Source organism: Rissa tridactyla, chromosome 18 (assembly GCF_028500815.1).
Source record: "Rissa tridactyla isolate bRisTri1 chromosome 18, bRisTri1.patW.cur.20221130, whole genome shotgun sequence".
Taxonomy (NCBI): domain Eukaryota; kingdom Metazoa; phylum Chordata; class Aves; order Charadriiformes; family Laridae; genus Rissa; species Rissa tridactyla.
In genome coordinates, this window is record NC_071483.1 from 2,636,237 (window position 1) to 2,663,179 (window position 26,943).

At 54.9% G+C, this 26,943-nt stretch overlaps 3 protein-coding genes across 8 annotated transcripts; 1 reads left to right on the forward strand and 2 right to left on the reverse strand.

Annotated features, from left to right (window-relative positions):
* The first annotated feature begins 490 nt into the window (after nucleotides 1–490).
* On the forward strand, nucleotides 491–9,414 carry ZC3H12A (zinc finger CCCH-type containing 12A). The gene is made up of 6 exons (XM_054223866.1): nucleotides 491–611; nucleotides 751–1,281; nucleotides 4,465–4,604; nucleotides 5,383–5,617; nucleotides 6,176–6,282; nucleotides 6,387–9,414. The coding sequence occupies exons 2-6, from the start codon at nucleotides 794–796 to the stop codon at nucleotides 7,409–7,411; spliced, it is 1,995 nt and encodes a 664-aa protein (XP_054079841.1). The 5' UTR covers nucleotides 491–611; nucleotides 751–793; the 3' UTR covers nucleotides 7,412–9,414.
* Nucleotides 9,415–12,897: 3,483 nt separating this feature from the next.
* LOC128919016 (uncharacterized) lies at nucleotides 12,898–17,551 on the reverse strand. The gene is made up of 7 exons (XM_054223961.1): nucleotides 17,486–17,551; nucleotides 17,130–17,262; nucleotides 16,709–16,765; nucleotides 16,391–16,487; nucleotides 16,105–16,271; nucleotides 15,898–16,000; nucleotides 12,898–13,184 (listed from the first exon to the last, which is right to left on the reverse strand). The coding sequence occupies exons 2-7, from the start codon at nucleotides 17,253–17,255 to the stop codon at nucleotides 12,898–12,900; spliced, it is 837 nt and encodes a 278-aa protein (XP_054079936.1). The 5' UTR covers nucleotides 17,256–17,262; nucleotides 17,486–17,551.
* A 2,014-nt stretch (nucleotides 17,552–19,565) lies between these two features.
* On the reverse strand, nucleotides 19,566–26,943 carry MEAF6 (MYST/Esa1 associated factor 6). 6 transcript variants are annotated; one of them, XR_008469777.1, is made up of 9 exons: nucleotides 26,813–26,938; nucleotides 26,551–26,666; nucleotides 26,365–26,452; nucleotides 25,728–25,773; nucleotides 24,882–25,074; nucleotides 21,682–21,711; nucleotides 21,521–21,578; nucleotides 20,846–20,879; nucleotides 19,566–20,375 (listed from the first exon to the last, which is right to left on the reverse strand). XR_008469777.1 is itself a non-coding variant. In XM_054223816.1 (7 exons), the coding sequence occupies exons 1-7, from the start codon at nucleotides 26,906–26,908 to the stop codon at nucleotides 20,367–20,369; spliced, it is 582 nt and encodes a 193-aa protein (XP_054079791.1). In that variant the 5' UTR covers nucleotides 26,909–26,938; the 3' UTR covers nucleotides 19,566–20,366. The 6 variants fall into 6 exon arrangements, 4 of the variants coding, with proteins under 4 accessions (XP_054079791.1, XP_054079792.1, XP_054079789.1 ...); XR_008469778.1 differs by lacking the exon at nucleotides 21,682–21,711; XM_054223816.1 differs by lacking the exons at nucleotides 21,521–21,578; nucleotides 21,682–21,711.

Consider the following 26,943-nt stretch of genomic DNA (forward strand, 5'->3'; position numbering starts at 1 on the left):
CGGCCGCTTTGATCCGGGCTTTGCCTGCCTTTGCTAACCGGGGGTTCGGGCGTCCCGGCCGGGCTGGAGGGCCGCTCACCAGCCGGGGGGAGCAGGGGCTGTCCCGGGGGGGCCGGGAGCGGGGTGCGTGTGTGTGTGTGGGGGAGCATTTCCCTAACGAGCAGCTTGTCGGGGCAAATCTGCCCGCGTTGCAACACGATTTGCATAAACCCCAGGTGTTTGCAGCAGGGACCTGCCTCTACATCTGCCGGGGTTATTCCGCATCGGCGGGGCTGGACGGGGACCAAAGGGAACCTGGGGGGGGGGAGCGGAAGAGGTCCCGGTCCCCCTCGACTCCGCGGGCAGAGCGGGGCAGGCCGGCGGCAGGGCCCCAGGCGAAGCCGCACGCTGGGGCCGGGCCGGGCCGGGCCGGGCCGCGTCGCCTCCCCGCCCCGGGGCCGCGGCCGGGCGGGGCGCGGGGCGGACCGGGAAGCGGCGGCCGCTCCGCCCCCGCCCGCTCTGCCCTTCCGCCTTGGCGCGGCGCTGCCCGAGCACCGGTATAAAGCGGCGGCCGCCGCCCGGCCCGCTCCGGCCCCATGGAGACGCAGCGGCGGCCTGTCGGCGGCAGGCCGGTAAGAAGGGGGGCGGGCGGGTGGACGGCTCCGCGGCGCGGGGCCTGGCCCGACACGCGGCGGCTGGGCCCCGCGGAGGCCGGGCCGGGAGCGCGGAGGGGGGCCGGGGCCCGCTCTAACGCCCGTTCTTGGCCCTCAGGTCCGGGGCGTGAGCGGAGGCCGGGAGTCCCCCGCGGGGAGCCATGAGCGCGGGCAGCCTCTCCGCCTTGCCGGGCTGGCCTGAGGCGCTGCCGGCCGCCAGCCCGCCGGCGTCCCGGCTCGCAGAGAGGATGAGCGGCAGAGAGCCGAGCGAGAGCCGCGGCCCCGGCGGCCTGCCCGGCGCCGAGCCGCCCGAGGAGGCGGGGAGCCCCGGGCGGGAGCCCTGCGACCCCGCCGAGATGCAGCTGAAGGTGGACTTCTTCCGCAAGCTGGGCTACTCCTCCGGGGAGATCCACGTCGTGCTGCAGAAGCTGGGCCTCAACGCCGACACCAACACGGTGCTGGGGGAGCTGGTGAAGCACGGCCCGGCCGAGCGGGAGGGCGGCGAGGCCCCCCCGGAGACCAAGGAGGCCCCGCTGGTCCCCCGGGGGGGTGCCGCCAACAAGAGCCCCGCACCTCCGCCGGCCCCGGAGGAGACGGAGAGCGAGAACCTGAAGCCCATCGTTATCGATGGCAGCAATGTGGCCATGAGGTGCGTTGGGGGGTTCTGGGGGGGCGCGGCGGGCCGGCGGTGGCCCGGTGAGGTGGTCACCTCTATCGATGGGGTGTGCCGAGCGCTGAGAGCTCAGGGCCTGAAAAACTCGGGGGGTTTCTCACTGCAAACAGCCACGGCTGCGTGCCCTGGTAGCGGCTGGTAATATTTTCCAAGGCACTTCAGCAGTTTGCACGGCTCTCGGGAGGATGAGCATCGCGTTTGCAGATGCAGTCTGCCCGGGTGGCCTCTGCTAGCCCAGAGCCAGTGGTCACAGGGCTCTGACAGGAGCAGGCGTGCTTCCTGGAAACAGAGACATTTCCTTCTATTTTCTAGCTGATGAGGAGGATAACTGAAGGTACATTGTCCTCTTACCTAATGGCTTTATGTAAGTTTCTGTAGCAGGAAGTTGCTCAATAAATAATTACAGATTTAATTAGAGAAGGCTTTTTAATATGGACCTGTCTCCTGCATTGGAGACTAGCCTTCAAACTGTGACTCCTGTATTTTGGTTGAATTTCCGCGCAGTGTAGAGAACGGATGAGGTGTCGAAGGGGCACTCCAGCCTGTCGTGTCACCAGGGCCAGGCTGTGGCGCACCCCCAGCATCTCAGGTGTCCTGGTGGCATGGATCTCGTCGGGCGCTGCGGCCAGAGGCAGCCTGCGCGGGAGTGCAGGAGCCCTAATATCCACGGAGCACCCGGAGTCTCTCGGCTGGATATTTATTGTCCTGATGTCCCTATTTCCACCTTGGCTTTTCTCCCCCATGCTGGCAAGTGTTGCCTGCCCCCAGTGCTGCACTCCCTACATGGGGGGGGGACACCACACCTGGGCCCTGTTAATGCACCAGGGTTATGAATTGGGCTCTGTCGTTGCAGTTCAAAAGCAAGCCTCCTTCACTGTGTTTTAGCTTAATGGGTCTTGTAGTGTATGTTTGTGTATATGGACTTTTTTTTTTACGAAAAATAAGCCCGAGTGCACACAGAGCCTGCTGTGTGTGTTACCGTAGATTTTTGCCTAAGGTGAAAGTGCTGTGTGGAGATTTGTTTGCAGGTGTGGTTTTCTTTAAGCTGTGGCTGACAATTCTGAGAAGAGGACTGAGAAAAGATGGGGTACGGTCTGCTGTGTGACTGACAAACAGAGCTGCCGAGTCCCGAGGCAAATACGGAATTCTGGTGGCAATAGAGCAGGGTTGGCAAGTAAGATTTGACCTGGGTGTCCGCAGGAGAGCACAGTCCTGTTCCCGTGGCTCTCCAGTGCCTGGGCAGTCACTGGAGGAAAATGGCCCATTGTGAGACCTGGGCTGATAAGTGTGGCTCTTGCGGTGAAGTTTACCTTAGATAAGTGCTCGGGCTGAAACAACAGACTTGGTTGTGTTTTTTGAATGAGGAGGCTCTTGCCTGAGAAAGTTATCCCAAAAAGCCCAGGAGAGATCATAGCAAATGTGACTCAGGGCAGGCCAGGCGGTAATAACGCTGCCGATAGGACAGAGTTTGACATGAGAAAAGCAGTCTGGCTTTTTTTAAGCAATTTGCTAGAAGGGGAATTCCATTCTGAAACTTCCTGTATTGATGGTGTGATGTTCCCTGCTGATTCATTTGCAGTGTGTACAGCGGCCTCCCTGCACAGCTCTTGACAAACACATGCAAATCATAGTGGAAATTAGCTTTTACTTCCTTCTAAGGGAATTTTTTCTTGGCTGCTGCCAAATCAGATCGGCCCAATTAGCTACCTTCTGCAGACCTGAGATTGGTAGAGGGACTCAAAAAAAAAAAAAAAATCCTCTTTTTCTCATTTATCTCTAAAAGACTATAGTGACCTGTGTCTGGCTATCTATAGCAAAACTGGTCTGGCATCGGAGAAAATTTTTAGAGCACTTTTCTCTTTAATGTTAATGTCAGTCTTTCTGTAATTTAGGATTTTTAATGAAGATGTGTTAGGTGTCTCTCTAGGTGTTAGCTTTGGTGTTAAATGTATGGTTCTTATAGAATAATTATTTTGGTCCAACTCTTCCATTTATTAATAGCTTCAGAGGCAGGTGAGGACAAGAGAAATAAGGTTTATGCCTGGTGGTGCAGCTGTACTCCAGTCATAGCGCTCCGTAGCAGTGCCTCTGCTGGGATGCCAGCTCCCTACAGAGGCGTTTGTTGGTGTTCCCAGTGGTGGGGGGAGTTGGAATGCTGTTCGTTCCCAGTGGTGGGAGGAGTCGGAATGCTGTTGAAGTCTAGATGGGAAGAGTAAGACTTTGGGGCAGGAGTAGTGCACGGGTGGGGAGAATCTTGCTGCATTATGAGACCAGTTATCTCCAGTAACTCCATCTTACCGGAGTGTCATCCTGAAATGTAGGCTATTAGATCCCTGGAATGACAAATCGGGCTGCAATACAGAAACATTGAAAGCTTGCCAGAACCATTATCAACAGAAGAGACGATTACACTGTAAATACTGGCAATTGTAAAACAGGAGTGGTAGTGTCCTCTTAGAAGTTCTGGAAACTTATTGATATGACCTAATGAATAACTAAGCAGCAGCGTTTTGCATTGGTATGTTGCTTCTGATGCTGTTGTCAGATGTTGCTTTTGAACTGACAAGTGCTGTTAAGACATTCGGCACTGATCCTGTTAACAGGAGATGTTGTTATTTTGTGCAAATAGTGCATTTGTAACTGACTTTTGGGGCCATAATATAATTAAGAAGTGTCTTTCTGCAGTGCTGATGTCCTTGAGGGCATAAAATGTCTTGTTTTCCTTAACTTCACAAGGAAAACACCTAGTGAGGGTGCAGTTTACACGGGCAGAGGCTAGCCACTGGTGCTAGCTGGCAGAAGAGGACAAAGGGTGTTCAAGATCACGTTGTACTCAGAGCTAAAAATAAAAATCTGGAGTCCAGAGTTGAAGTAAAGGCTGAGTTACAGAGGAGCTGCAACAGTTATGGCTGCCTTCTCCCTCCCCCTGTGGATTTGGGTATTTATTGGTATACTGAGGTGCTAAAAGCAACAGTAATTCTGTAAATATCTTAGCGTGGCTATTTACACGAGACGAGCTATGAGTACTGATTTTGCTACTGTAGACTCTTCTTCACTAAAGGTTGTCTGAATTCCTGGATCCACTTGCGTAGGGTATTGCCTGACTAGTCTGTACATAACCTGAATATTGAAATCCTTAATTTTTCTTCTTTGATGCAGCCATGGAAATAAGGAAGTGTTCTCCTGCCGAGGTATCCTTCTGGCTGTCCAGTGGTTTTGGGACAGGGGACACAAGGATATTACGGTCTTTGTGCCATCTTGGAGAAAGGAGCAGCCACGACCAGATGTACTCATAACAGGTGCGGAAATATGAAAACCAAAAGTAGCTTTTTAGGCTTAATGCTTTGTCACTTAATGAGCTTGCAAAGTTGTGGCTAGTTAGTGATTAACTTATGAATGGAAGATCTGAGTCGCAGGAGATCCAGTAAGCTGAGCTGACCAGTGAGAATTAGTCATTAACTTGTCCCCTAAGCAAGTTCTTGCCTGGATCAGCTGGAATAATTCAAAGAACAAAGAATGTAATACTACTCTGCTTTCTAGCTTCTTGTCTTTTATTACTTGCATTTTTTTTCCTCTTTCAGGGACACATTTTCATGCTATGTATTTGACTGTAGCCTGTTTGATGCTGTAAACTGTATAGAATTTCTGTATGCTAAAAGTTAAAGCTCTATGGGAGTTTAGTCATAATTACTTAAATTGAGGGAGTTTGCTCTGAACTTGCAAATAGCTGAGATTTCTGAGTAACGCTGCTGAGAAGTCTATGCATGTGGTATGGCACTACAAAAGAGACTGGCCTGCCAGTCTGAAACGCGAATGGCACATGCGAAGGATTATGTGGCTGGGACTTGCTGTATTACGGCAGCCTCTGAGTGTTCTCGGGTGCCATGCAGGCACCAGGGCTAGGAATCCACCTCTGACAGCCTGATGAATGGTGTACGAAAAGAGATGAGAATATAGGCTGGGCTGTGGAGAGATGAAATGACTGTACATGAATTTTGTTGTTTATTTATAATGTTACTTGACCTGTGCAAAGGCCTTTGGGCTGTGTAAGTATGTTCACGGTTGTGTTTGTTCTAGACCAGTACATTCTCCGTGACCTTGAAAAGAAGAAAATTCTGGTCTTCACTCCTTCCAGGCGGGTTGGAGGCAAGCGTGTTGTCTGTTATGATGATAGATTCATTGTGAAACTGGCACATGAGTCGGATGGCATTGTGGTTTCTAATGATACTTATCGGGACCTGCAGAACGAGCGTCCTGAGTGGAAGAAGTTCATTGAGGAGCGTCTACTGATGTACTCCTTTGTTAACGACAAGTACGTTCCCATTCTTTCTTTGCTTTTTAAAAAGATCTGCGTGAGCATGCTGTCTTGTTTTATTGAAGCAATGGTGAGTGATGCATGAAAAGAGCAAAATGCTGGGACAGACTGGGGAAAAAGAAAATCCTGTAGAGATATTCTTTTGATAGAAGGAAATGTGGTGGGAAGAACCGCCCAACTGCAGTGATGTACAAAGGCATAAGGAATTGGAGTCATCTTAATAGCTGTTCATGGTTGGGAGCAAGGAGTTCTGCTGTAGTGGAGTTCCTAGGAGAGCTCCAGGACTTGATTTCCTCACAGGGCGATCATTAGCAGGCCCAGCAGCAAATGCTAGTTCTGGTCAGCAACCGAGCACAAAACCTCTTCTGGGCCTAAAGTGAAGCGCTCCGTGCCAGTCTTTGCTAGGTGATGGGAGAGTTGTCACTGAGGGAAATGGGAGAGCTTTTTAGGGCTCAGATAGCTTTTAACCTTCAGTGAAATGGGAAACTTCTAGATGAAATGAAAGCCTGACCCAAGAAAGTGAACTGCTGCTGATTGAGATATATTTTTCTTTAGGTTTATGCCTCCAGATGATCCCTTAGGGCGACATGGCCCCAGCCTGGATAACTTTCTCAGAAAGAAACCTGTTGTGCCAGAACACAAGAAACAACAGTGCCCTTATGGTAAGACCTGCCTTCTAAATGTGAAGACTGAGGTGTCTGTGAAGCGTAATTCATGCGTTTCGTCAAATTCAGCTGCTCATTCCATGCTCTGCCTTTCCTTGCAGGGAAGAAATGCACTTATGGAATTAAGTGTAAATTCTACCACCCTGAAAGGATCAATCAGCCCCAGCGCTCATTAGCTGATGAACTCCGAGCCAATGCAAGGTTGTCTCCTACCAGAAGTACCAGTGCCAAGGAGGAGAAAAAAGGCAAAAGAGGTTCCCAGGCAGAGTTCTTGTGCTCTGTGCCCACAGAGAGTGATAAAAGCTCTTTGCAGAAGGTCTCTGCAGAAAGGAAAAGCTTGACCCACAAAGCAAAGCCTGGCGATGTTCCGCTTCAGGTCAAAGGCGGTGTGTCTGGCAGTGTGCCCCCTAACAGTGGGAACCACAGGGCCTCTGACAGGTACCAGCAGCCTCACATGGACTCTCTGTCTTATATATCTCAGGAGCATCTCGACTCAGGCATTGGGTCTCTGGAGAACCAACTGTCTGACATGTGGCCTTACAGATGTACCAGTCACTGTGATCATTCCCATGCCGATCAGGTGGCAGTCTGCACCTGCGGTAGGCAGAGACCTGTCTACCCACATTCTCCCAGCTTAGAGCAAAATGGTCTGGTCTCTTACAAGCATGGTTCCCATAAGTCTTCTTCCTCTGGTGCTAGCTTCTTGCAGTATAGCCCTGAGATATCTCACTCAGGACCTCCTCACTCTTTCTCAGGCTATGGAGTACCTGTACACCCAGCTAATGCTGGCCAGTACAGTCTGCCCAATGACTATAACACCCCTCCACCCCATTCTCGCGAGTACTGGTCTGAACCATACCAGATGCCGTCTCCTCAAGTGAGATCTCCGAGCGTGCGAGATCCTCGTTCGGTACAGAGAGCCCCAGGGCCGGCATATGGGGACTCCTGCCAGTGGGCTGTCTCTGACCAGTTTGCAGAGGAGCGGGCCAATGTGCACGTCAAGCTGTGTGGCATATTCCATCCCCATTTAGTTGATGCTGTGATGAGCCGTTTCCCTCAGCTGCTGGATCCCCAAAGGCTTGCTGCAGAGATACTAACGTACAAGTCTCAGAACCCGGGTATATGAGGCAGATGCCGAGGGCAGCCAGGCATGTGAAGAGCTGGAGGGACAGTGTTTGCACTCTGTAGCTGCTGTAGATGCCTTCTGAGCGCTCCTCCTTATTCCTTGGAAGTACCAGGCTCCGACTGGGGGCTGGATACCAGATGTGGTATGCTCACAGCAAATTCTGGTCTAGACATGAGCGTGCTCCTCTTGGAGAGGTGAGAGCACCCTAGGGTCCCGTCTTCCCCCGGGGCTGTTGAAGAAGCTTTGGGTGATGCACAGGAGCCGAGGCTGCAGCTTCAGAGCAGGGTTTTTCCTTTGGGATGTGTGGCGAGTCAGGCACATCCTAAATTCCTGCAGTTTGGAACCAAAAGTGACCTGACTCCTCCCATTAGCTGCAGCTTTGAGGTGGCTGAGTGTATTACTGGGCATGGGGGGGGGAGGGAGGACTCAGGGGGGCTTGTAAAGATAAGGGGGCACTGCCTTTGTAGTGTGTGAGGCTTATTTGTGAAGACTGGAATGCATTGTCGAGCCTGTTCTTAGCTCTTAACTAAGCCTCTTTACTAAATCCTACTATGCAGATCTGTGGAAAACGTTGGGTTATAAATCTAGTATGAAGCTAGGTTTAGCTGACTTTAATTTGGTTCGATTGGTGCACCACTTCAACGATGCTTTCCACACCCCTCCTGCTTGCCGTACCTTCCCGAGGTGAGGTGACTCTCCAGCAGGTACCACAAGTGCTTCGCAAGCAGCGCGGCTCCCAGAAAGAAGAGGAGCCAGGAGTGCAATCCTTCCGTGGGGTGAGAGGCCTTACGCTGCCCCACAGCTACATGCCAGTCGTGTGTCTGGCATTTGCTGAAAAACGCAGTTGTCGGGACGCGTGGGTGACCACGCTGTTGATGCTGCTCTACAACATTGACCTTGGCCGGTAACCCGGCTTGGGCTATCTCTGTGCAACGCCGGCAGGGAGGATTTATGATGTCGTGCCTTGAGTCTTCAGACAGCAATAGTTCTGAGCGTTTGGTAAAACAGCCGTAGTCCCGTCTGGACTGCTGCCAGTCCGGGTCCTGAGGATTCCTTCGTATTTTTCTCTGTAAAGCCCTTGCTTCATCTTCTTTCTTACTAATGTTTTCCTGTCCCCTTCAGATCTGTCAAACTATAGCAGCATCCAAAAACATAGAATAAGTCTTATTTGGTAAGGCTGTTCCCCTTTCGTTCCCTCTTACTCTGCAAGACGTTTTTTACTGTAGATACTGTAACAGATTTTAAATATGCAAAACCAATTGCTGTAGTAATTGGTTCTGGTCCTGGAATTTCATTGTGCTTAGAATGCAAAGATGTTTCTTGCACTTGCAGGCCAGAAGCAGTTGATTTGTTGATACACATTGTATCTGGGTTTTTTGTTATGGGTTTGTCTTTGTTTTTTTTAAATACATCCATCTTGTGGTTAAACCAAGGTCCTTGAGTGGTGAATTGTGAAGGGGAGAGAGAGGAGTCCAGCTGTTTCCGAGAACGGTTTTGTCTCTCGCCGTTCTCCCCTCTGACTGTCCGAGGCCTGACCTACCCAGACTGGCACCATGTGCCATAAAAACCACAGGGACGCAGAAACCTGTATACCTGGTTAATTATGATACATTACAGATTAGTAATGTTTCATGTTAGTAAGCAAAATGCTTCTTAATTTTAAGTAACCTGATACTTTGCATATTTGTAAATTACAGGAAAAAATGGTTTTTAATGTTATTGTCCAGCAGCTTGCTGCTTGATGCTGGTTTTAATTAGTACTGTTCTCGACTCAGCCATTGTGTTACTTGGCGCGGTGGTTTTTGTTTTTCTGGTGGAATGCTGATGTATGCTTCTTCTCTTGCAATCAGAAGACTAACATTTTATACTCACAAGCTGACATTTTACTGAACTTTTCTGTATCGTTATGCAGTATATAGTTTATGTACTGAATGGAGGCAGCCGTGTGAAAGCCATGGCAAAGTAAGAACTTGTGTTATATAAATAAAAACTGCTGAGTTGAATTACTTGGGCTCTGGTGGCTTTTTGGAAGACCATTCAATGTTTTGGCTGGCTTGCCAGGAAAGTCAGAGCAATGGTCCTTCTTCCCTGGGGTTCCTCTCCGATCCGAGCTCTCCGTACGCAGTCCAACGGCAGCAGCAGTCTGATGCCTGAGCATTGACAGGTTTGTCAATTGATGCAGTGTGACGGGTCAAAAAAAAAAAAAAATAGCTGTAGCGGATAACAGCACATCCAGTGTTTGGTGTGTGTTTGGCGTTAGTGGTGTGCCCGCCGCACAGGGGAGGCCCTGGGAGTCGAGGCGCCGTGAGGCAGCGGGGCGCTGGCATGTGGCTCCAGCCGCAGAGCTGTGCGGTGTTTCAGGCGCTAATGAATAGCGCACTCAAAATTATTTTGGAAGAAACAGCGTGGGCTGTGCGTCAGTTTTAATGGGCAGTTCCACAGTCCAGGCTGGACATAAATACGTATTTTTATCCAGTTACATAGCACAGCTGTGTCAGATGTTGAGCATGACAGTGTGATAATATGCTGGCTGTAACGCTTCAAGACTTTGCTCTCAAGCTTTGTTATGAACTGGGAAGGAAATGCAGTAGCAAGTTTGGTGCTCGCATTCCTCTATGAGAATCATCCCCTCCTACCCGCTATACTGCCGTACAGCGTTTTCTTATCTGACTTGTTAAATAACTTTATGGGCTTTATTCATATTTGTGCTCTTAATTTAATACAGGGCAATGACTACTTCTAGTTAATCAAAAACAAGGAAAGCGGGTGCTCCTGGAGATAGTGCCTGGCTTCAAAGAACAAATCTGAAATCGGAACGTCACAGTGTGAAAGGTCATTTCTTGGCCGTGGGAGAGGAACCCTCCCGAGTGGCGGAAGGGACACTAAGCTCTTGCGGCTCCGCACGTGTGTGATGGCGGGGTCTTGGGGAGGGGATTAAGTGATGTGCCATGGATTGGGTCAGACCTTTTAACGAGGTGAAGACTTTTCTGCTGTTTGTAGTGGGGTCTGTAATTGAAAAATGCTGCAGGATTTTAAGGCTGGTCCTCCAGTAAAATACATTAATAGATAATTTTAGTTTTGCAGGATGTGTAGATGTGGAGGGAATGCTTATTTTTATTTCTGTTGAAGCTGGACCGATACGACCGCAGGAATCGGCGCAGAAGCGCAGAGGTTCGATACCGTAGGCAGGAAGGGAAGAGCCCGCCTGTGATGTTAGCTTTGCTATTGCAGTGACAGTCCTGGCGGCACACAGCAGTTTGGGAGGGTCGGTCCCTAACACAAATCTGATCAAAATCCCCACAAGCTGCTGCTGTGTGCGCTGCTGTGCCACCCAGGAAACCCAGCCAAAATCCAGCTGCTGTTTCTCCGAACTCTCTCATTCTCTCACACAAGGCTTCTGCCTGAGTGACCCTGCGCATCCTGCCCCTGGAGCATCCTCTGCTGGAGTGCAAGTACCACTGTCTGCTGAGTCTCGCATCCCAGTGGGCTGGTTCTCCGTGGTGCCCAGGGCCTCGGGAAAGGTGGGAAATGCTGATAAAACTGTCACTGCTGCGGATTTCCCCCCTGCACTGGGTCAGAGGAGCTGCCTACCTGCAGGCTGCTGCGCCCGGGCAGGTGCTGGCCGTGCTGTTATTGTGGAATTTTCATGATGCGCCCTGTGGCTTACCGCTTCCTCGGGGTGCATCGGCAGGGGGGGACCTGTCACGACTGCTGTGCGTTTGCACTGTGTTTCTTATCTGTCTAAAATAAGTTAGATCTTCCTGTCAGCTCGCTGATCTGTTCGAGTTAAGGAGGTCACACGCAGGCACCTGTTGAAAGCTCCCTGTCCTGCAGCGGGGTTGCCCTGCCTTCGTGCTGTGAAGCCTTGTGCACAGCCCCCCAGGAGCCGGGCTCCTCTCCCAGCGGCTTTTCCTACCCGGGCAGGGTGAGGAATGGCTGCTGCTCCCCTCGAGCCCCCAGAGCGAGCTGGAGAAGGGGGGGCAGAACACTGAAAAGTGTCAGGGCACAACCACGGGAAGGAGGAGGAGGAGAACTGCCGCCATGACCCAAGGCTCGCTCTGTTGGACGGTGGAGCTCTGCAAAACGAGACTGCTGAGCCGGTCCGCCGCCAGCTCCTTCCTTCCAAACCAAGTGTGCCGTCCTTCCCCCTCCAGCAGCCACCCAGTCACTGTCACCGGCGTCCCTGCTGGTCCCTGCTGGAGCCAGGTGCCGGTGCTCAGCAGGAGCAGGTTGCTGTCATCGCATCCTCCCCAGAAGCGCGAGGGGGTGTGAGAGGAGCCAGGGAAGGGGGGGCTGGGGTTGGAAAAACCTCCTGGAAGTGAGGATGTGAGCGGCAGCGCTTGTGAAGAGGAATGAGGGGTCCACCAATGTGTTTTGGGGATGGAGAAGGAGAACAATCTCTTCTTTGCCTTCCCCGTTGTGCTAGAAATAGATGGGAAAAGGTAAATATCAACCAAGGAAAGGCTTTGTTTCCACTGCACCAGGGAAGGATGAACGGGCAGGGGAAGAGCCCTGCTGCAGAAGTCAGTGCTGCAGGTTATCTTGACTTTTTTTTTTTTTTTGTTTTAAATCGATACTCAAAAGAGGGAAGGAAGAAAGGGGAAGCTGTGCTGTGGCAGAGGTCAGGGTAGAGACTGCTCATCTCCTTCCCTTTGCGGTCGGTGGCCCAGGAGGGGCCCTGGGCGGTGAACGCAGCCCCCGGCTCCCAGCCCAGTGGGGCTCCGGCTCCCGGTGCCTGCGGGGCCAGCGGAGCGGGACCCCCTCCTCCCCTGCACCGGCTGCCTTTGCCCTTCTTGCTCCCGAACTTTCACTTGAACCCATCTGGTTCCCTCCCATCGGGGGATTTCCAGGATGTGGCTAGCTCAACCCTAACATTTCAAGGCATTTCCAGAGGCAGGAATCTGACCCGGGGCTCCCGGAGGGGCCGTGGGAAAGGGGCTGCACATGTGTGCGCAGCGTCACGCGGGGCTGCGGCCGGGCCACCGCCCGCCACAGGCCACCCTACGAGGAAGCAGGTTCAGCGTCAAACCGCTGCTGTCACGCAGCTCTGAGGCTGCAGGGCTGCTTCCCTTTCTCTCCCCGCAGATAGGAAGAGGCGTCCCGAGCGCAGCAGCGTGCTGCTGGTGGCAGCGCTCGCCCTCCAGCCACGCGCTTCTCGCTTTGCCTGGAGCCAGCCTTTCTCTGCGCCTTGGGGTTTAGGCCCTGAATATACCCCTGTGTTCCCTAAGGCCAGGGTTTGCCCGTGGAAAGTTTTCCCTTAAGGAGATGCCTGAGGGCAGCAGAAGTGCTTTCTGGCTTTCTCAGGTTCTCTGGGAGCAGACTGCCCCGAGCAAAGCTCAACCCTTTGCCGCAGCCACCGGGGCCAGCAGCCGGCTCAGCCCTCCCGGCCAAGCCATGGACCAGCCCTGAGCTTCCCCCCCGCGCCCCCAAAGCCCGCATTGCACAAATATTTTGGAGTAAATACAGCTGCCTGGTTGAGCAATAGGTCAGGAGGATTTGCAAGGCGGGTTGGCCTGGGGAAAGGTTCCCGCAGCTATTGCATGGGGGCTGCCCACCCCCGGGGCTGGAGGAAGAGCTGGGGAGTGCCGCGAACGCTGCTTGATTTCACCTCCGCCCCCTGAGCCCCGTCGGTGGCAGTCGCTGGGCCGCTCTCGGAGCGGGGATTTCCAGCACAGCCCATGGATCGCCGCCGGGGAGCTGCGCTGCATGGCTGCAGGGCTCCCGTCCTGTCGCCGGCGCTCCCGAGGTCTCTGCGCGGCTGCTGCTGGGATTCCTGCAGGGGAGGAGACGCCTGAGTTGGGGCTGGGGTTTCGCTGCAGCAGGGAGCCGTTCGCAGGACCTGTTTGATTTTGGTATTTCAGAGAAGCGTGGGGCTCTCCCACCTCAACCCCGGTGCCGGAGCCAGGTTGGTGCAGGCTGAGTCAGGCTGCTGTTATTTGCATTGCATCAGTTCCCTGGCGGTGCGGGGTGCTGCACGGGCACGTTGGGAGCAATGATCCCTGCTGGCTGCAGGAGCCTCTCCCCGGTCCCTGCTGCCGGGGCGGGCGCAGAGGCTGCGCAGGGCTGTGGGGACGGTGTCCGTGTGCTCCCTGGGTCCTGGGGACGGCAGCAGGACCAGGGTCGTGGCAGCCGTCCCGCAGCATTGCGGGATGAGTTTCCCAAGCAGCATGAGACAAGTCCGCCCGGCGCTGGCAACGAAACCAGAATGAAAGTATTCCCATAAAAGCCTTTGTGCTGGCGCCCAGCTCTCAGGGCTGCAGGACCACCAGCAGCGGGGTCACTGGCGGACCCTCAGCTGTGTGCCTGGGGGGCTCTTCACACTCAGCCCAAGTGGAAACTCCGGCCCCCAGCAGGCACCGGCTGGGGAGGGGGCAGGAGAAACGGGAGTTTCCTCTGGCCTGTCCCGGCGAAGACGCCGGCCTGTGCGGTGGATGGGGGGGACCAGTCCCGGGCATGGCTTTGTCCAGCACTTTCCTCTTGCTGTGGGTGTGCGGCGGCACGGCCGGCTCCAGTGGGCTGTGCCTGCGTGTCCCGCAGACCCCCCTGTGGCCAAGGGCAGACGCCCTGGCAGCGGTGGCTGCCTTCTCTCAGGGGCAGCCACAGCCAGTAGCTCCCATCCCCCTTTCTCTGGCACTTTTGGGGAGTTATTAAGTGCCAGACACCCATGGGGTCACCGCTGCCGAGGGTGCAGGCAGCCGGCGGGGGCAGACAGCGCGGTGCCAGGGCCTGCCGGGAAGGGCTGTGCACATGGAGCTGGCGAGACGCATTTTTGAGCGGTGGGAGCAGCGATGGAAAGAGTTTGCCCATCGCTTGGCAAGGAGCGGCTGGTTTGCGTAGCCTTCGCGCCAGGCAGGATTATCTCCCGGGCGGGAAGCGCCGCTGCCACACGCTCCCTGCCGCGGCACCTTTCACGTCTGCGGCGAACACTTCCCTGTCTGAATCACCGCCACGGCACACACCGCTGCGGCCGCGGGATGGGCACCGCTCCCCTCCCCGCTGCGGCAAGAGCTCGTCTGGGCACCCCCTCCCCGAAAGGCTGCAGGGGGGCCACCGGCCCGGCCCGCGCAGGGAAAAGACCAAGCAAAGGCAGACAACCGTGCGGAAAGCAGACACCTGTATTTCACAGCAGCAGAGCGGCGGCCACCGGGAGCCCACAGAAGGGTGGGAGCGGCACGCAGCCCCCTGCGGCTGGACCGGGGCTTGGGCACAGGGTGGCCCGTTGCCCCCGCGCCTCGCATGGAAGCCCAGGGCCAGTCCTGCTGTGTGTCGGGGCCCGTGGCCATGCCGGGTCTGCCCTCCTGGGGGTGGGATGCTCAGCGCCCTCCTCCAGCCGCTTCCTCGCCCTTCGCTGGCCGGGGGCTGAGGGACCCAACACCACACTTTGGAGGGCAGAGAGGGTTTGCCCGCGTGTGCCCCAGGCAGCCCTGAGCCTGCTTCCCTTGGCTGGCACTCCCGTGGCACAGCATCCCTGGTGGAGCCATTCTCCGGGGCCCCTCGGCCACCCCAGCACGGCCAGTTCCCCCAAGCGCGGTCGCAAGGAGCCGGCCCAGAGTTGCGCCACGTGTGCGGAGCAGCTGACGGAGGGGCCTGATCTGGCCAACGAAGAAGTAAACGGGGCAGGAGTTGGGTTTTGCAATCCACCCGTGGCCCCAGCGTCTCCAACTTGTGCAAGGCGGCCGGGAGCTGGTGGTGACTTTCCTCCTCTTTCCTGGAAGCTCCCAACACGTTGCGGCAGAGCAGAAAGATGCTCCTCGCTGGGCTCCACCCGAGACAACCCGCCCGGGGCACAGTCAGCCCCGGGGGTGGCCCCGGGCAGGGGGTGGCTGTGACCTGCCCTGGGCAGCCCAGGAGGCACTGGCTTGCCCTGAGCCGCCTCCCGGCTGTTCCTGCTTCTGGGAAACGCTGCAGTTCTGCTGAAGGGGCAGGACGGGGCAGGGCCCGGCTGGCACCGAGGGATGGAGGCACATACAGGGACACGGGAACACAACCGGGACCGCGCCAGCCTGGCCTGCGTCCTGCCGTGCCTGGGCAGGGAGGGACATGTGGCTCCTTCCCGGCTCCCCAACGCCCTGCTTACACCTTCACTTACATTTGCTGCCCGTCACGGAGCTGCTGGCCCCAAAAGGCTGCCCGGGCGCGGGGCTGGCTGCCAGCGTGGCTCCGTCCACCGGCGACCTTCAGCTGAGCGAAAGGGCGAGAGGGAAGCGATGGCCAGAGCTCTGCTGAGTCGGGGACGGCCCAGCCGGGCTTCCAGTGGCGACTGGTACAGAGGACTGGGAGCTTTCCTGGGCACGCTCTGCTCCCAGGTACCTACCAGGGCAGCCCATTGCTGCCCAGTGCCCACCAGTGCTGCCCAGTGCCCAGCTGGGAGCTGGTGGGCTGCCCACTGGCAGAGCTCAGCACAGTGCCCCATCCCCAGCCCTGGCTGCAGGTGGCAGGTCCCCGCTCCCCAACCCCCCAGTGCCCCCCAGGTTCCCAGCCACTACCTGCCGGGCTCTCTTCCTCGCTCCCGCTGGCACTTTGCTCCTCCGCTTCCCCCAGCAGCTCGGGGCTGTCACCACCGTCCCACCACCGCGGGCGCTCCTGCAGCTGGGATGGGAATGGGCGTCAGGGGGACCAGTGGGTCTGGGGGGCCCATGGGGGGTTTTGGGGGTGGGAGGGGTGGTGGGGGGGGTGGGGGTGACGGGACTCACCCGCTGGCGCAGGCCTTGCTGTTCCCGCAGCAGCTCCAGGAACCGGCTGCTCCACAGCAGCTTCTCAGCGCCCAGCTCGGTGCAGAGGAAGCGGACGTCGGCCTCCAGCGCCTCCAGCCTCCCCAGCACGGCCTCGCTGGCGTCACCGCGCCGCTGCCACTCCACCACTGCCCTGGCACCACAGCTCAGATCCCGCCAGCGCCCCGCGACTCCCGTCCCCCCCCCCCCCACCCTCTGCAGCAGGGACACCCCCCCCCCCCACACCACCGCCGAGCCGGGGACCCACCTGCCAGCCCAGGCTCCAGCGCAGAGGTGGCGTCCCTGTCCTCCTCCTCACTCCCCTCGCTGCCACTTTCCAGCCTTGACCGCAGCACCGTGCCCAGCTGAAAGCCACCACGGACACTGGGGACTGACATGTCCACGGGCAGCTGAGCCCAGGTGGCCCCTGGCACTGACCCTGACCGGGGAACCCCACCGTGCCATGCCCTGGGGACCTACAGCCCCGCTGGTGCCACCCACAGACCGTGTCACTGGGCTCAGCCATGTCCCGGGGGTTGGAGATCTCGGCAGCCCTCCCAGCGCAGGGGCATGTTGGGGGAGTTACCTCCTCAGTGACCTGGAAGGCGCCGTCCCAGCAGCTCTTGTAGCAGATCAGCAGGTACTGGGGGGGAGGATGGTGGCTGTGTGGTGAGAGCGGTGGGCCCAAACCCTCCCGGGGGAGCGCAGAGCCCGGAGCAATGTCCCCACATCCCCAGAGCTCTCGGTGGGCAGAACCAGGCAGTGCCTTCAGCCAAGAGCCGCCGCCTGCGGATGAGGCTCCTGATCCCCCCAGCCATGCTGCTGGATGGGGTGGTGACACCCACCCTCCCTGCCCCAGCCCCCCCCAGTGCCACCAGGACAGGTGATGAACCCCAGCAGTACCCCCGCTCCATGGCCTGACCCCTGGGTCTGGACACGTGCCACATTTGGGCTGACATGAGTGTGTGAATGGCCCCGGGGAAGGGGGGGGGTCCCACAGTACCGACCCATGCCAGCCTCCAGAGCCACCGCAGCCCCTGGAACGCCATCCCGGAGAGCCACAGGAGCCACCGGCCCCCGGCACGCAGGAGCTGCCTCCACCTCGGCCCCCGCGGGCCGCGCTGCCTGCCCATGGGGACCCTGCAGACCAGGAGACAGAGAGCTGATGTGCCGGCACCCCCCTCGGGAGCCGCCACCTCGCTCACCTGCCACGCTGGGCGCACCGGAGGGACGCGTGGCAGCCACAGGGTGCACCACCACACGCCAGCGTCCAGCCCGCCTCGCCGAGAGCCAGATCCCAGCGCGTGGGGCACGTGCCCGGGGGGACGACGGCTCCCCCCCACCAACCCCAGCTGCCCCTTACCCAGCGCTGCGCCACGCGCGGACCCTCCCCAGTGGCCGCTGCCCCTCCTGCCTGCTGTCAGCTCGCGGCCGCTTCCCTGGGCTCGATAAACTCCTGCCTAATCCTCTTGGTGACGAGGCTGTGCAGGGGATTAGCGCTGCTCCTGCTCCACCTTTGGTGGCCATAAGGACAGTTGCTGCTCTGCCACCCCTCATTTGCTCTGCTCAGGATCCATCTTCTACAAGAAAATGAGCCGCAATTTATTTTTAGCTCCTACTTTTAGCTTTCATTAGCATTTAGGAAAAAGCCCGTGCGGCTCTCTGTGCCCCCTGTGTCCAAGGCCAGGCACTGGCTCTCTGGATCTTTAGCCACGCTGGCTGTTTGGGAAGAAAAATAGAAGTCTTCAGAAATAAAATAGAAGTTATAGGCGCAACTGCCAGAGTCAGACTCCAGCACCCGTCTCACAGCCCTCTCGTAGGCGATGGTGCTTATGTTCCCAAAGCGATGGCAGACCCCGCACGCTGCCGACCCCCCTTGCGTTCCCCACCGCAGGGAAGCTGGTGCTGCAGAGCTGTGGCCATCAGTGCTGCTTGTGGGACAGGGACGGTTGGTTCCCTCTGCTGGGACAGGCCGCACGGAGCCCCGGCCCCTTCATCTCACCCCGCTCCTGGCAGCCCAAGGGCTGCGGGTCAGAAGGATGTGGCGGGGAAGGGCTGTGGCTCGGCACAACGAGGTGCCTTTATCTGGAACCATGCATTCGCCATTCAGCTTTCTGCGCTGATCGATGCGCTGGCTCCCCAGGGCTGCTGCCATCACACTGTCCTCATCCGAACAGGCTGTCCCCTTCCTTTAGTGACAAACACTGCCGGAGGCAGGAAAGGTTGTGTTTTCCCCTTGTCCCCGCAGCACCCCTAATGCGTATCGCAGGGAAAGCGGGGCTGACTGACACTTTGCCACAAAACACGCCTGAACACACAGGATTCCAAGCTACAGGAGCCCTTTGCTGCTTCTCCACAGGTGGATGTTCTGGCCAGAAAGGCACGGCAGCTTTGCGCGAGGTCAAAGTGGTGCAGCAGAGATTTTTACCCTCTGAAGTCCACGCGTTCTTGCAATTCTTGCTTTGGAACAGCAGCAGCAGGGGGAGAAAAACTGCCTTTGTACCAAGGCCAAATAATCAAACCCCTTCAGTTAAGACTTCTTTTTTCCAGAACTGTGTAAAAGCAAGGCCTTTTAGGTGTTTGTTATTTCCTAGATCTTTCACCCCCCTGTATTCAACCCCTGTAACATAAAACACAAAGCAGGAGGACAGCTCTGCAGCTCGCCCCTTGAGCCCTTACATCCCGACACCCCCCGAGTGCCAGCCGCTGGCCCTGCTGCGGGACGAGCCAGCTCCCACCCCCACAACCACGGAGCTGCCTTGAGCCCTGAGCCAGACAGGAGCACACGGGAGACCTTCGCTCCTGGCCGTTGCCCTTCACTCTTCGGTACGGCTCGGCCCGGGCCGGAGGGAGCTGGGAGAGACCCACGGCAGCAGGAGAGCAGAGGTGCAGCAGAACGGAACGAACTCAGCAGTGACAAGCACGCAGGCGGGCACGGGGGGGGCTGGAAGTGACACAGCTTTGCCCGTGGCGCACCCTCCATCGCAACGTTTAGGCAGACGCAAATGCATTACGCCGCTGGTAACAAAGGCAATTTACTGCCTCGGGGAAAGAAGGGCTAATTTCAACGTCAGCACTGGGATCTCCACCTGCCTGCCGGGACAGGCCCCCAGCACTCACCCCTCTGTGCGCCCTCCCGGTGCCAATCCCGACGGCTCATCCCTCACCTCCGGGCATCCCCCCACCATCGGCAAGCAAGACTTCCATCCAAGCCCTACCCGGAAGCGGGATTAGCTGAAGACAGCTGGAGATCGGTGCCTGGCCATCCCTGCAAGTACTCAATGTTACGTACACCAGAGCAAAGCAAGCACAACGGAAACCTCCTACGCGTTGGGAAACAAGGAACAGCTACTATGGAAATGTGGAAGAATTCCAGCAAAGTCCTCATAAAGCAGATGGAGAATAAAAAGCACTAGGAGTCAAATTTTGGACTGAACGAAACATGAGAAGAGAGACAAACATGTAACTTTATTGTTTATGTACAAATGACAGAAGTTTGTATTAAAAAGAGAATCCACCCAACCTCAAAGATAGCAAAGAGCGAGATGGCTTTGAGCTCCAGCCGTCCCTGCATCTTTAGATACTGTGTAAATTTTAGGGGATGGTGTTTAAGATTAAAATTAGAGAAAAGGGTTAACCACCTTCTTCTCTGCTTGAGGAAGAATCAAAATGAGCTGTTCCACACAATGAAGAACTTTCCACTCTACGTGGTGGATTAAAACAAAGCAACCAAAAGTCAATTTGTTAACTATACACTTTGGTTTTTTCTAAAAAAAATAAAAACAACTAAAAAAAAACCCCAAACCAAAACTACAACGCTAAATATCAGCAACAAAAGTAATCTAAGTCTTACAACACGGATGGGACATACTGAATCATACCCCAGTTCCAGTGGAAAAAGAAACACCTCTCCGAGGGCTGGCGGGTGACAGGGGTGGCAGCAGCAACATCAGCCAATTTTAAGAAGCTCCCGACTGAGGTGGAAGCACAGAATAGTCAGGAATTCAGGACTACTACTACTACTACTACTACACCTTAGTCTTCCTGCAACTCAGGTGATTTTAAAATGATGCAAAGTACATGGTCCAAGATTTTCTCCTCTGGTTAAGGTCTTTAGAGCGAGCCACTCCCGTCTGCAGACGCTCGGCCAGAGCTGCCGTCGTGCTCATCATCCAGTCGACCGGCATTTTTCTCAGCGGGGATTCACACAGACCTAAATCCCAGAAGCATCAGCACTGATGAGTCTAGTAGTCCTGCAGAGAAAGGAAAGGCCGGGCACATTGAGATCTTTCTACTTCCAATTCTGCTTGCAGAGCTGGGATTCTCAGCCTTCTCTCATTTCTACAAACCATTACTTGCAGGCAAAACAGAAAAGAGATTTTTCTTCTTGTAGCTAAACCTTCAAAACCTTAGTTCAAGAACGCATCAACCAAAACCAGATGCTTTTAATGTCCCAGATCATGACAAGGTAACAGGACGCAAACCAGCTTTTTTCACAGAAAATGCACAGGGCTTAACTGTGCCCTAGCTTCGTAACACGCCTACCTGGGCTTATTTATCGTTAAATCCACAAGACAATGCTTATTTCATCCCATGATATTCCTCAACCGTGAAAACAAGATGTTAAATTACAGCAGAGGGAGGCTTTTTAACATTAGGAGTCAGTCAGCCACTCAAGTCTACAGACGAGCAATGAAAACAAGGACAGAGCACTGATACTTACGGCTCTTGGCTTTTTGTTTAACTTGAGATCAATCCTGTGGTTGGAAAGATAAGAGAAATGTCCGTTTCAATACACGAAACCAAGACTAGAGTTCAAAGAACCAGCTACTGCATATGGCACAGGCTACAACAAAGACTATTTGGTTAATGCAATCCACATTCTCAATTGGGCTGAGCCAAATCTGTCCCAGTGTTACTGGACAAGAGAGCGGCAAAGAGACGGAGAGTGGATTCTTTATTATTTGCCAAAATGCATATTGCGTCCACTCACAAAAAAAAAAAAAAAAGAGTTAATCAAGCTTCATAACAAAAATCACAGGGCAGTTATGCAGCATAAAGAAATAAGGTTAAATACGCATGCTCTATGTTAATTTGTTAGAAGTGCGACTATGCCACAGGTAATTATTCAGACATAGTGGTGATGGTTATTTACTCAGAACAGAGAGAGGCCTTTAAGGTGACAGGGATTAAATGAGTCAAAGGTATTGAGTTTATTACATTTTTCCAGAAGGAAATATCCAAGTCTACACTAATCTCCTTAAGAAGCAAAGCCAGAAGAATCAGTTTTTAAACTAAGCTTTTAAGTTAAAAAGTTTATCTATTTAAAAATGAAACAGAAAGGTAGAGAAGAGTGAAGTTAATTTAATTTTGCTGAAGTTATTAAATAAAATGTTACCTCCATCACGCTTTTCTGTTTTTAAAAAAAACTTCCCAGCCTAACCTAATATACATACCTACAATTAAACAGATAAACTATGGGTTAGAAAGGTCTCAAAAGGCACATTGGTGTCTACACACTAACAACACAGCACAAGTACTAATTCAAGTCAAACTTACTCAAAGTCATAATCAAACATGCCAGACGGGCTGAGGGGCAGCATTTGAAAGGAAGAAAGCAATAGAAATTAATATACTAATGAATTAAATAAATTAGTTGATTAGCCACCCTAGCGAGATTACTAAAAAAAAAAATAAAACGAAATAAAATAAATAATAAAGCCAGTGTTCAAATGCCATAAAGTTCTTAAGATATCGTAACCAGAATCGGGCACAAATAGCACTCCAGACTTGGCAATCCAGAGTCCCCCTCCCCAATCGGATTTCTGGGAAAAAGAGGTGTTAGAAGAGAGGCACAGCGGTTTTCTGAGGGAATTTTAGGTGCTGAACAAGGCAGCTATGGGCGACTGGGAGCGCAGGCTGGCTCGCAGGCGGAGAGGAGAACGGATTTGCTGGTGAAACCGGAGAGCGGGCGGTGAGAGCGGTGGCTCCGGTTACTGCGGCAAAGCGAAGCTCGGGCAGCAGCGCGGGACGGCGCTCAGCGGCCAACTTTGCATTGGGGTATTCTCCCAAAGCACACGCGCACACGCGGCCCCTCGCACCCCCTGCCTTTCCAAGAGCCGCACGGAGAACACGGTCACCGGGCCAGCGCTAATGAAGAGTTTGGTGACATTCCACCCTCGTCTCGGCATTCACACGGTGGCACCGGCTCTAGAAGCGGTCCTGCCCCAAAGCTAACAACGGGATTTGGCGGAAAGGACGAATCATCGAATCAGCTGTAACTCAGCAGCTTTTCAGCGCTGAATTTCTAAGAGGAAACAGCGTTGTTTTCTCCTGAAAGACTTTTTAGCCGTGAAAATTGCTGAGCACACAGAAAATAATCATCTTCGCCTTCCTGTGGTCTCAGAGGGAACAGAGGATGACTGCGATAACGACACTGTAACTTCCATCTGATTCCCTGCTCTTAACTGTCTGCAGTTAAACTGCCCATTCGCACCCGTTCTGCCCAGTCTGAATCCAACTTTCCGCACCGCTCTCGGTGGGCACGAAGGAGAAAATCCGGGGGAGCCAGCGCGCTGTCAGGGTGAGCAGAACCCAAACATAACACTGGCAAACGGAAGAGCTTCTGATCAAAAAGAAATGCCAGTTATTTCTTTTCTATTTTTTTTTTTTTTTTCCATGACACCCAAGAAACAGACAGGCAGGTCCCTTCCTAAAGAGCACTCTGGGCTGCAGTACGTTTAAAACGCTTGAAGCACTTAAGTTCTACTTTTGGTAGGCCGGGACTGTTTTGTTGTTCGGGTTTTTTTAACCTAGATATACTTGAAAATTGCTTGGTCTTTTCTGCCAGAATTTAGGGGATAGTCAGTAACAGCAATCACAACTTTAACAGCGTTTTTATTACAGACAAACTTAATTATCATCTTAATTACTTATCTGGCCATGCTAAGCATTACAAAACAGTGAATTACTAACTGCAAAGGCCTTTCCGTACTGTAGCTGTGCCTGCCGAATCTCTTAGAGGAGAAGAATCGCCATACCGGATCAGAGCAGGGCTCCTCATGTCCAATAGTCTGTCCCCGACAGCGGCCAGCACCAGCTGCTTCAGCGGAGGGAACGCAGCAGAAACCCCAAAGCAACAACCTGGCAGTGGGGCAGTTTCTTCCTAACTCCTGGCGCTAAAGTTCGGGTTATGCAACGGAGCAAAAGAATTGGCATTATTTACAGCACCTGCACGGCACCCCGCTGCGGCTGCAGCGCGTTGGTTTGCCGCCCACGCACGTGTTGGCTGGAATACTTTATCGTTTGCTTGAAATAGCAATTTTCTTAAGCTGTATTTCAGCTTTACAGACTGTTTCTCTGAACTCATTACAGATGTAGTGTCTTGTGTTATTCCTGAACTTCTTTCCAATTGTCTACAGGCAAAAAAGACAAGAGTTTTGAACTGCTTTGGATTCCCAGCTCCTGAGGAGCCAAAGGGCCATCCAGTACTTTCGAATGTTTGCCCAATTAAGACTGCTGGAGGAAGGAAATTCTGATCTAAGAATTAAAGACACGCTAACGACTCAAAACCTAATGAAGGAGAAAAAGGAGTTAGGCATTTTTCAAGCACTATACCTACCTCTGCATCTCCCAAACCAGCCTCTCCCCAGCAATCTTTGTAGATTTTTAACCACTGTTCCTTAAAACATTTCTCTTTTCTAATCGTACGAGAAGGTCCCTCAAAGAGGAAAGCCCATCCGTACACAAAGCCAACAAGCTCAAAGCTGGCAGGAACACTGGATTTTTTTAAAAGCTCCTTTTACTTATAATAATCTTTCAGTACCAGTTCCAGCAATCATTCCCAGAGAGGTGCAGTTCTGCAGTAAATGTCTCCCCTTTCCAAAAGCATGGATTTCCACGGTCCTTTCTCCGTAGGGCCTGACTCCACCGCGCACCACCACACCCTGTAGGGGCCAGCTCTGCGGAGGGCCACGAGCCATGGCTATGCAGCAGCATTAGGTGGCCCGTGGAGAGCAGCACGGCGAGGCTGGGAGTTTATCCCGGATTTCTGAGCCGCCAGCCCCCCGTGCTGCACCACGCCTCGGGGACACACCTGAAGGGGCAGAACCGGTCATCTAAATTCAACCAGAAAGAGTTCAGGAAAGCTTCGTTTCACAGCAATTTTAGGTCAGTTTAATATCAAACACTTTGAGGTGAACGTGACGAAGCAAGTCTTCCATGCCACGAGCAAAAGAGACTCAGTTTGGGACACTGAAAACTGAAAGGCTCGGGGAGTGGGAATCTTCGTGAGGAGTGTCCACAACCCCCCCAGACATTCCCATTCGCTTTTTCACCCTTCTTTCCCAAAGCAAGTACTGACATTCCTATCTTACTTGGTTCTGCAGAAACCAAGAAGCCAGCCCAGGAGGCCAGGACTGCAATCCTCCTCTACTGGCGGGAAGCTGGCTTTATTCCCCTGGAGAGCCAGAGAGTCGAAAAGGCCAGGTGGAAATCACAGCGCTACCAGAGCTGGAGCCAGCACCCTGTGCCGACTGCTGCTGCAGCTCCGTCAACGCGCTTCCCCTCCTGGATACAACGGGGTCCCGAGGGGCGCTACAGGACACGTACAACTGAAAACCAGACAAATTACCAAAACAAATGACCCGAGCTGTTCGTCATTCTAACAAGTTACTAGTTCCTTTCACGTAATAAAAGTTAAGTTCAGCAACAGCTAACCGTTCCAAGGGCATGACGAGAAGGCTGCTGGTACCACTAACCTGTGTCGATTTTTGTTCTTCCGTTTTTTGTGGCTGCTGTGGTGGCTCCCAGAAGAAGTAGAGGAAGCCGCTTTCTGGGGTTTCACCCCCTGCACAGACCCATCCAGCTCTTCAGCATCCTCCTGGCTGGGCTCATTCTCCTGATTGTGGAAGTCTGGAGAAGTGTCACTCTCTGTGCCACTGCCTGGCTCCCCTAGAGCAGGACAAACACAGAGGAGCACAGTGGTTACAGCCCCGGGCTCCCACCCCGGGCTGCCCTGGCAAAGCCCTGCACAGGAGAAGCAACGCCCAGCGACAGCGTGCGGGGCAGCAGAGACAGGCCGAGCCTTGCCACACCACACCGGGATGTAAACGAGAGAACCTGAGAAGTGCCTCTGAAGGACAGCAAGCTAAACCTCCTCAGCAACTGGAGCACACTAGAATTGCATCTGATTCGGTATCGATTACAGAAGAGTTTTTAAAAATCCTGAACGTACGCGGCTCCTCCCCACGTCACTTGCGACTGACTGACACAAACAGAAACGCGCTGCCTCAGCCCTGCCGGCCTCCTTCTCCCTGGGGCACCAAACCCATTCCAGTAAGTTTTATGCACAATAAACCCTTGTCGAGCATAAAAGTTTACTTGAAGAAGCCCAACTTGAACTCTGTTCCTCGCAGTGCCGCTTTGCTGACTTGCGCTGGGAGCAGCGGGGAGCGGCCAGCGAGCGGCAGCCGCAGGTCCCTGGACGGGGAGCGCTGTGGGGAGCAGCCAGCACGGCACCGATCCCGACAACTGGAGACGGAGCTGAGTTGTGGGGAGAGGTGTAGCTCTTCCCAAATTCTGAGAGAAGTGAAGAAGTGACTTACGCTTCTCAATGAGCTGGTCCTGAACTCCAGCTAATGCACTGACCGCCTGGAAAACCAAAAGGGACGTTAACGAAAGCAGTAGCTCACTTATCGCTTTTCACACGCTCAAAAACACAGAGAAAGACGTTATCAGCCCTTCGCTTGAAAGAGCTTTCGACCTAGCAGCACCAGCACGGCACTGCTGAACGGGGCTGGGAGCAGAGAGACAGGGGTGGCAGTGACAAGCGTGTGGCACGGGTGGCTCTCGCCTGCGCTCCCCCTCCGCCACCCTGGGCACCGGGAAAAGGGTTTCTCAAAGAGGCTGCAATGGGGACGAAGATGCCCGGGCTGGGGGAGATCAGGCAGGCGCAGGAGTTTAAATGGAAAACTGGCCCAGTAGCAGCTGGGGAGATCACCACGGGACAAGCTGCACTGGGGAGCACCAAGGGCAGGGGACAGGGATGGGGCTGGGGAGGGGGACAGGGGGACATAGAGGGGGACAGAGAAGGGGACAGGGACAGGAATGGGGAGGCGGAGGGGCCAGGGAGGTGGCCAGGGAGAGATGAAAGGGGACAGGGAGACGGAGGGGCTGGGGAGGGGGACAGGGAGACACGGAGGGGGACAGGGACGGGGGCAGGGAAGTCCGCCGGGCACTCACCGCTGCCGAGGTGACCGAGGACTTGCTGAAGAGCCGCTCGGCCTCCTTGAACTTGCGGTTCCTCCGGTCGTTTTTGCTGTTGGAGTTCCTGAAGCAGAGACAGACAGACAGACAGACAGGCGGGCGGCATGGCGGGGGCCCGGCGGGGCGGCCGGGCCGGGCGGCGGGGCCGGCCCCGCGACTCACTTCTGGTTGGTGAGGTAGCGGTCCCAGCCGCGGATGATGTTCCCGTACATCTGCGTGTCCTCCAGGTAGCTGCCCTCGAAGGCGTAGATCTGCCGCTCCAGGTTGGCCAGCGTCTCCTGCCGGGCACAGCGCGGCGCATGCAGCGGGCCCGGCCCCGAGCGCAGGCCCCGCCGCCTCCCGCCCGCCCGCGGCCCAGGCCCCACCGCCCGGCCCGGCCCGGCCCCGGCCCAGCCCCGCCGCCCGCCCCGGCCCCGCCGCTCACCGCCAGCTCCTGCTTGCGCTTCACCAGCTCGGCCAGCTCCCGGCGGGTGTCGGGGATCTGCGGGGGGCCGCCGGCCTTGGCGTGCAGCGCGGCCATGGCGGCGGCGGCCTGCGCGGGCCGGGCGGGGCGGG

Coding starts and splice junctions, on each gene's coding strand:
- ZC3H12A (XM_054223866.1), top strand. CDS start 794: ATGAGCGCGGGCAGCCTCTCCGCCTTGCCGGGCTGGCCTGAGGCGCTG. Junction 4,605..5,382: donor ACCAGATGTACTCATAACAG/GTGCGGAAATAT, acceptor TGTTTGTTCTAG/ACCAGTACATTCTCCGTGAC. Junction 6,283..6,386: donor GAAACAACAGTGCCCTTATG/GTAAGACCTGCC, acceptor CTTTCCTTGCAG/GGAAGAAATGCACTTATGGA.
- LOC128919016 (XM_054223961.1), bottom strand. CDS start 17,255: ATGGGCAGGCAGCGCGGCCCGCGGGGGCCGAGGTGGAGGCAGCTCCTG. Junction 16,766..17,129: donor GGCTCTGGAGGCTGGCATGG/GTCGGTACTGTG, acceptor CCTCCCCCCCAG/TACCTGCTGATCTGCTACAA. Junction 16,272..16,390: donor GCTGGAGCCTGGGCTGGCAG/GTGGGTCCCCGG, acceptor GTGCCAGGGCAG/TGGTGGAGTGGCAGCGGCGC.
- MEAF6 (XM_054223814.1), bottom strand. CDS start 26,908: ATGGCCGCGCTGCACGCCAAGGCCGGCGGCCCCCCGCAGATCCCCGAC. Junction 26,667..26,812: donor AGCGCAAGCAGGAGCTGGCG/GTGAGCGGCGGG, acceptor TGTGCCCGGCAG/GAGACGCTGGCCAACCTGGA. Junction 20,880..24,881: donor AAGAACAAAAATCGACACAG/GTTAGTGGTACC, acceptor TTCCAACCACAG/GATTGATCTCAAGTTAAACA.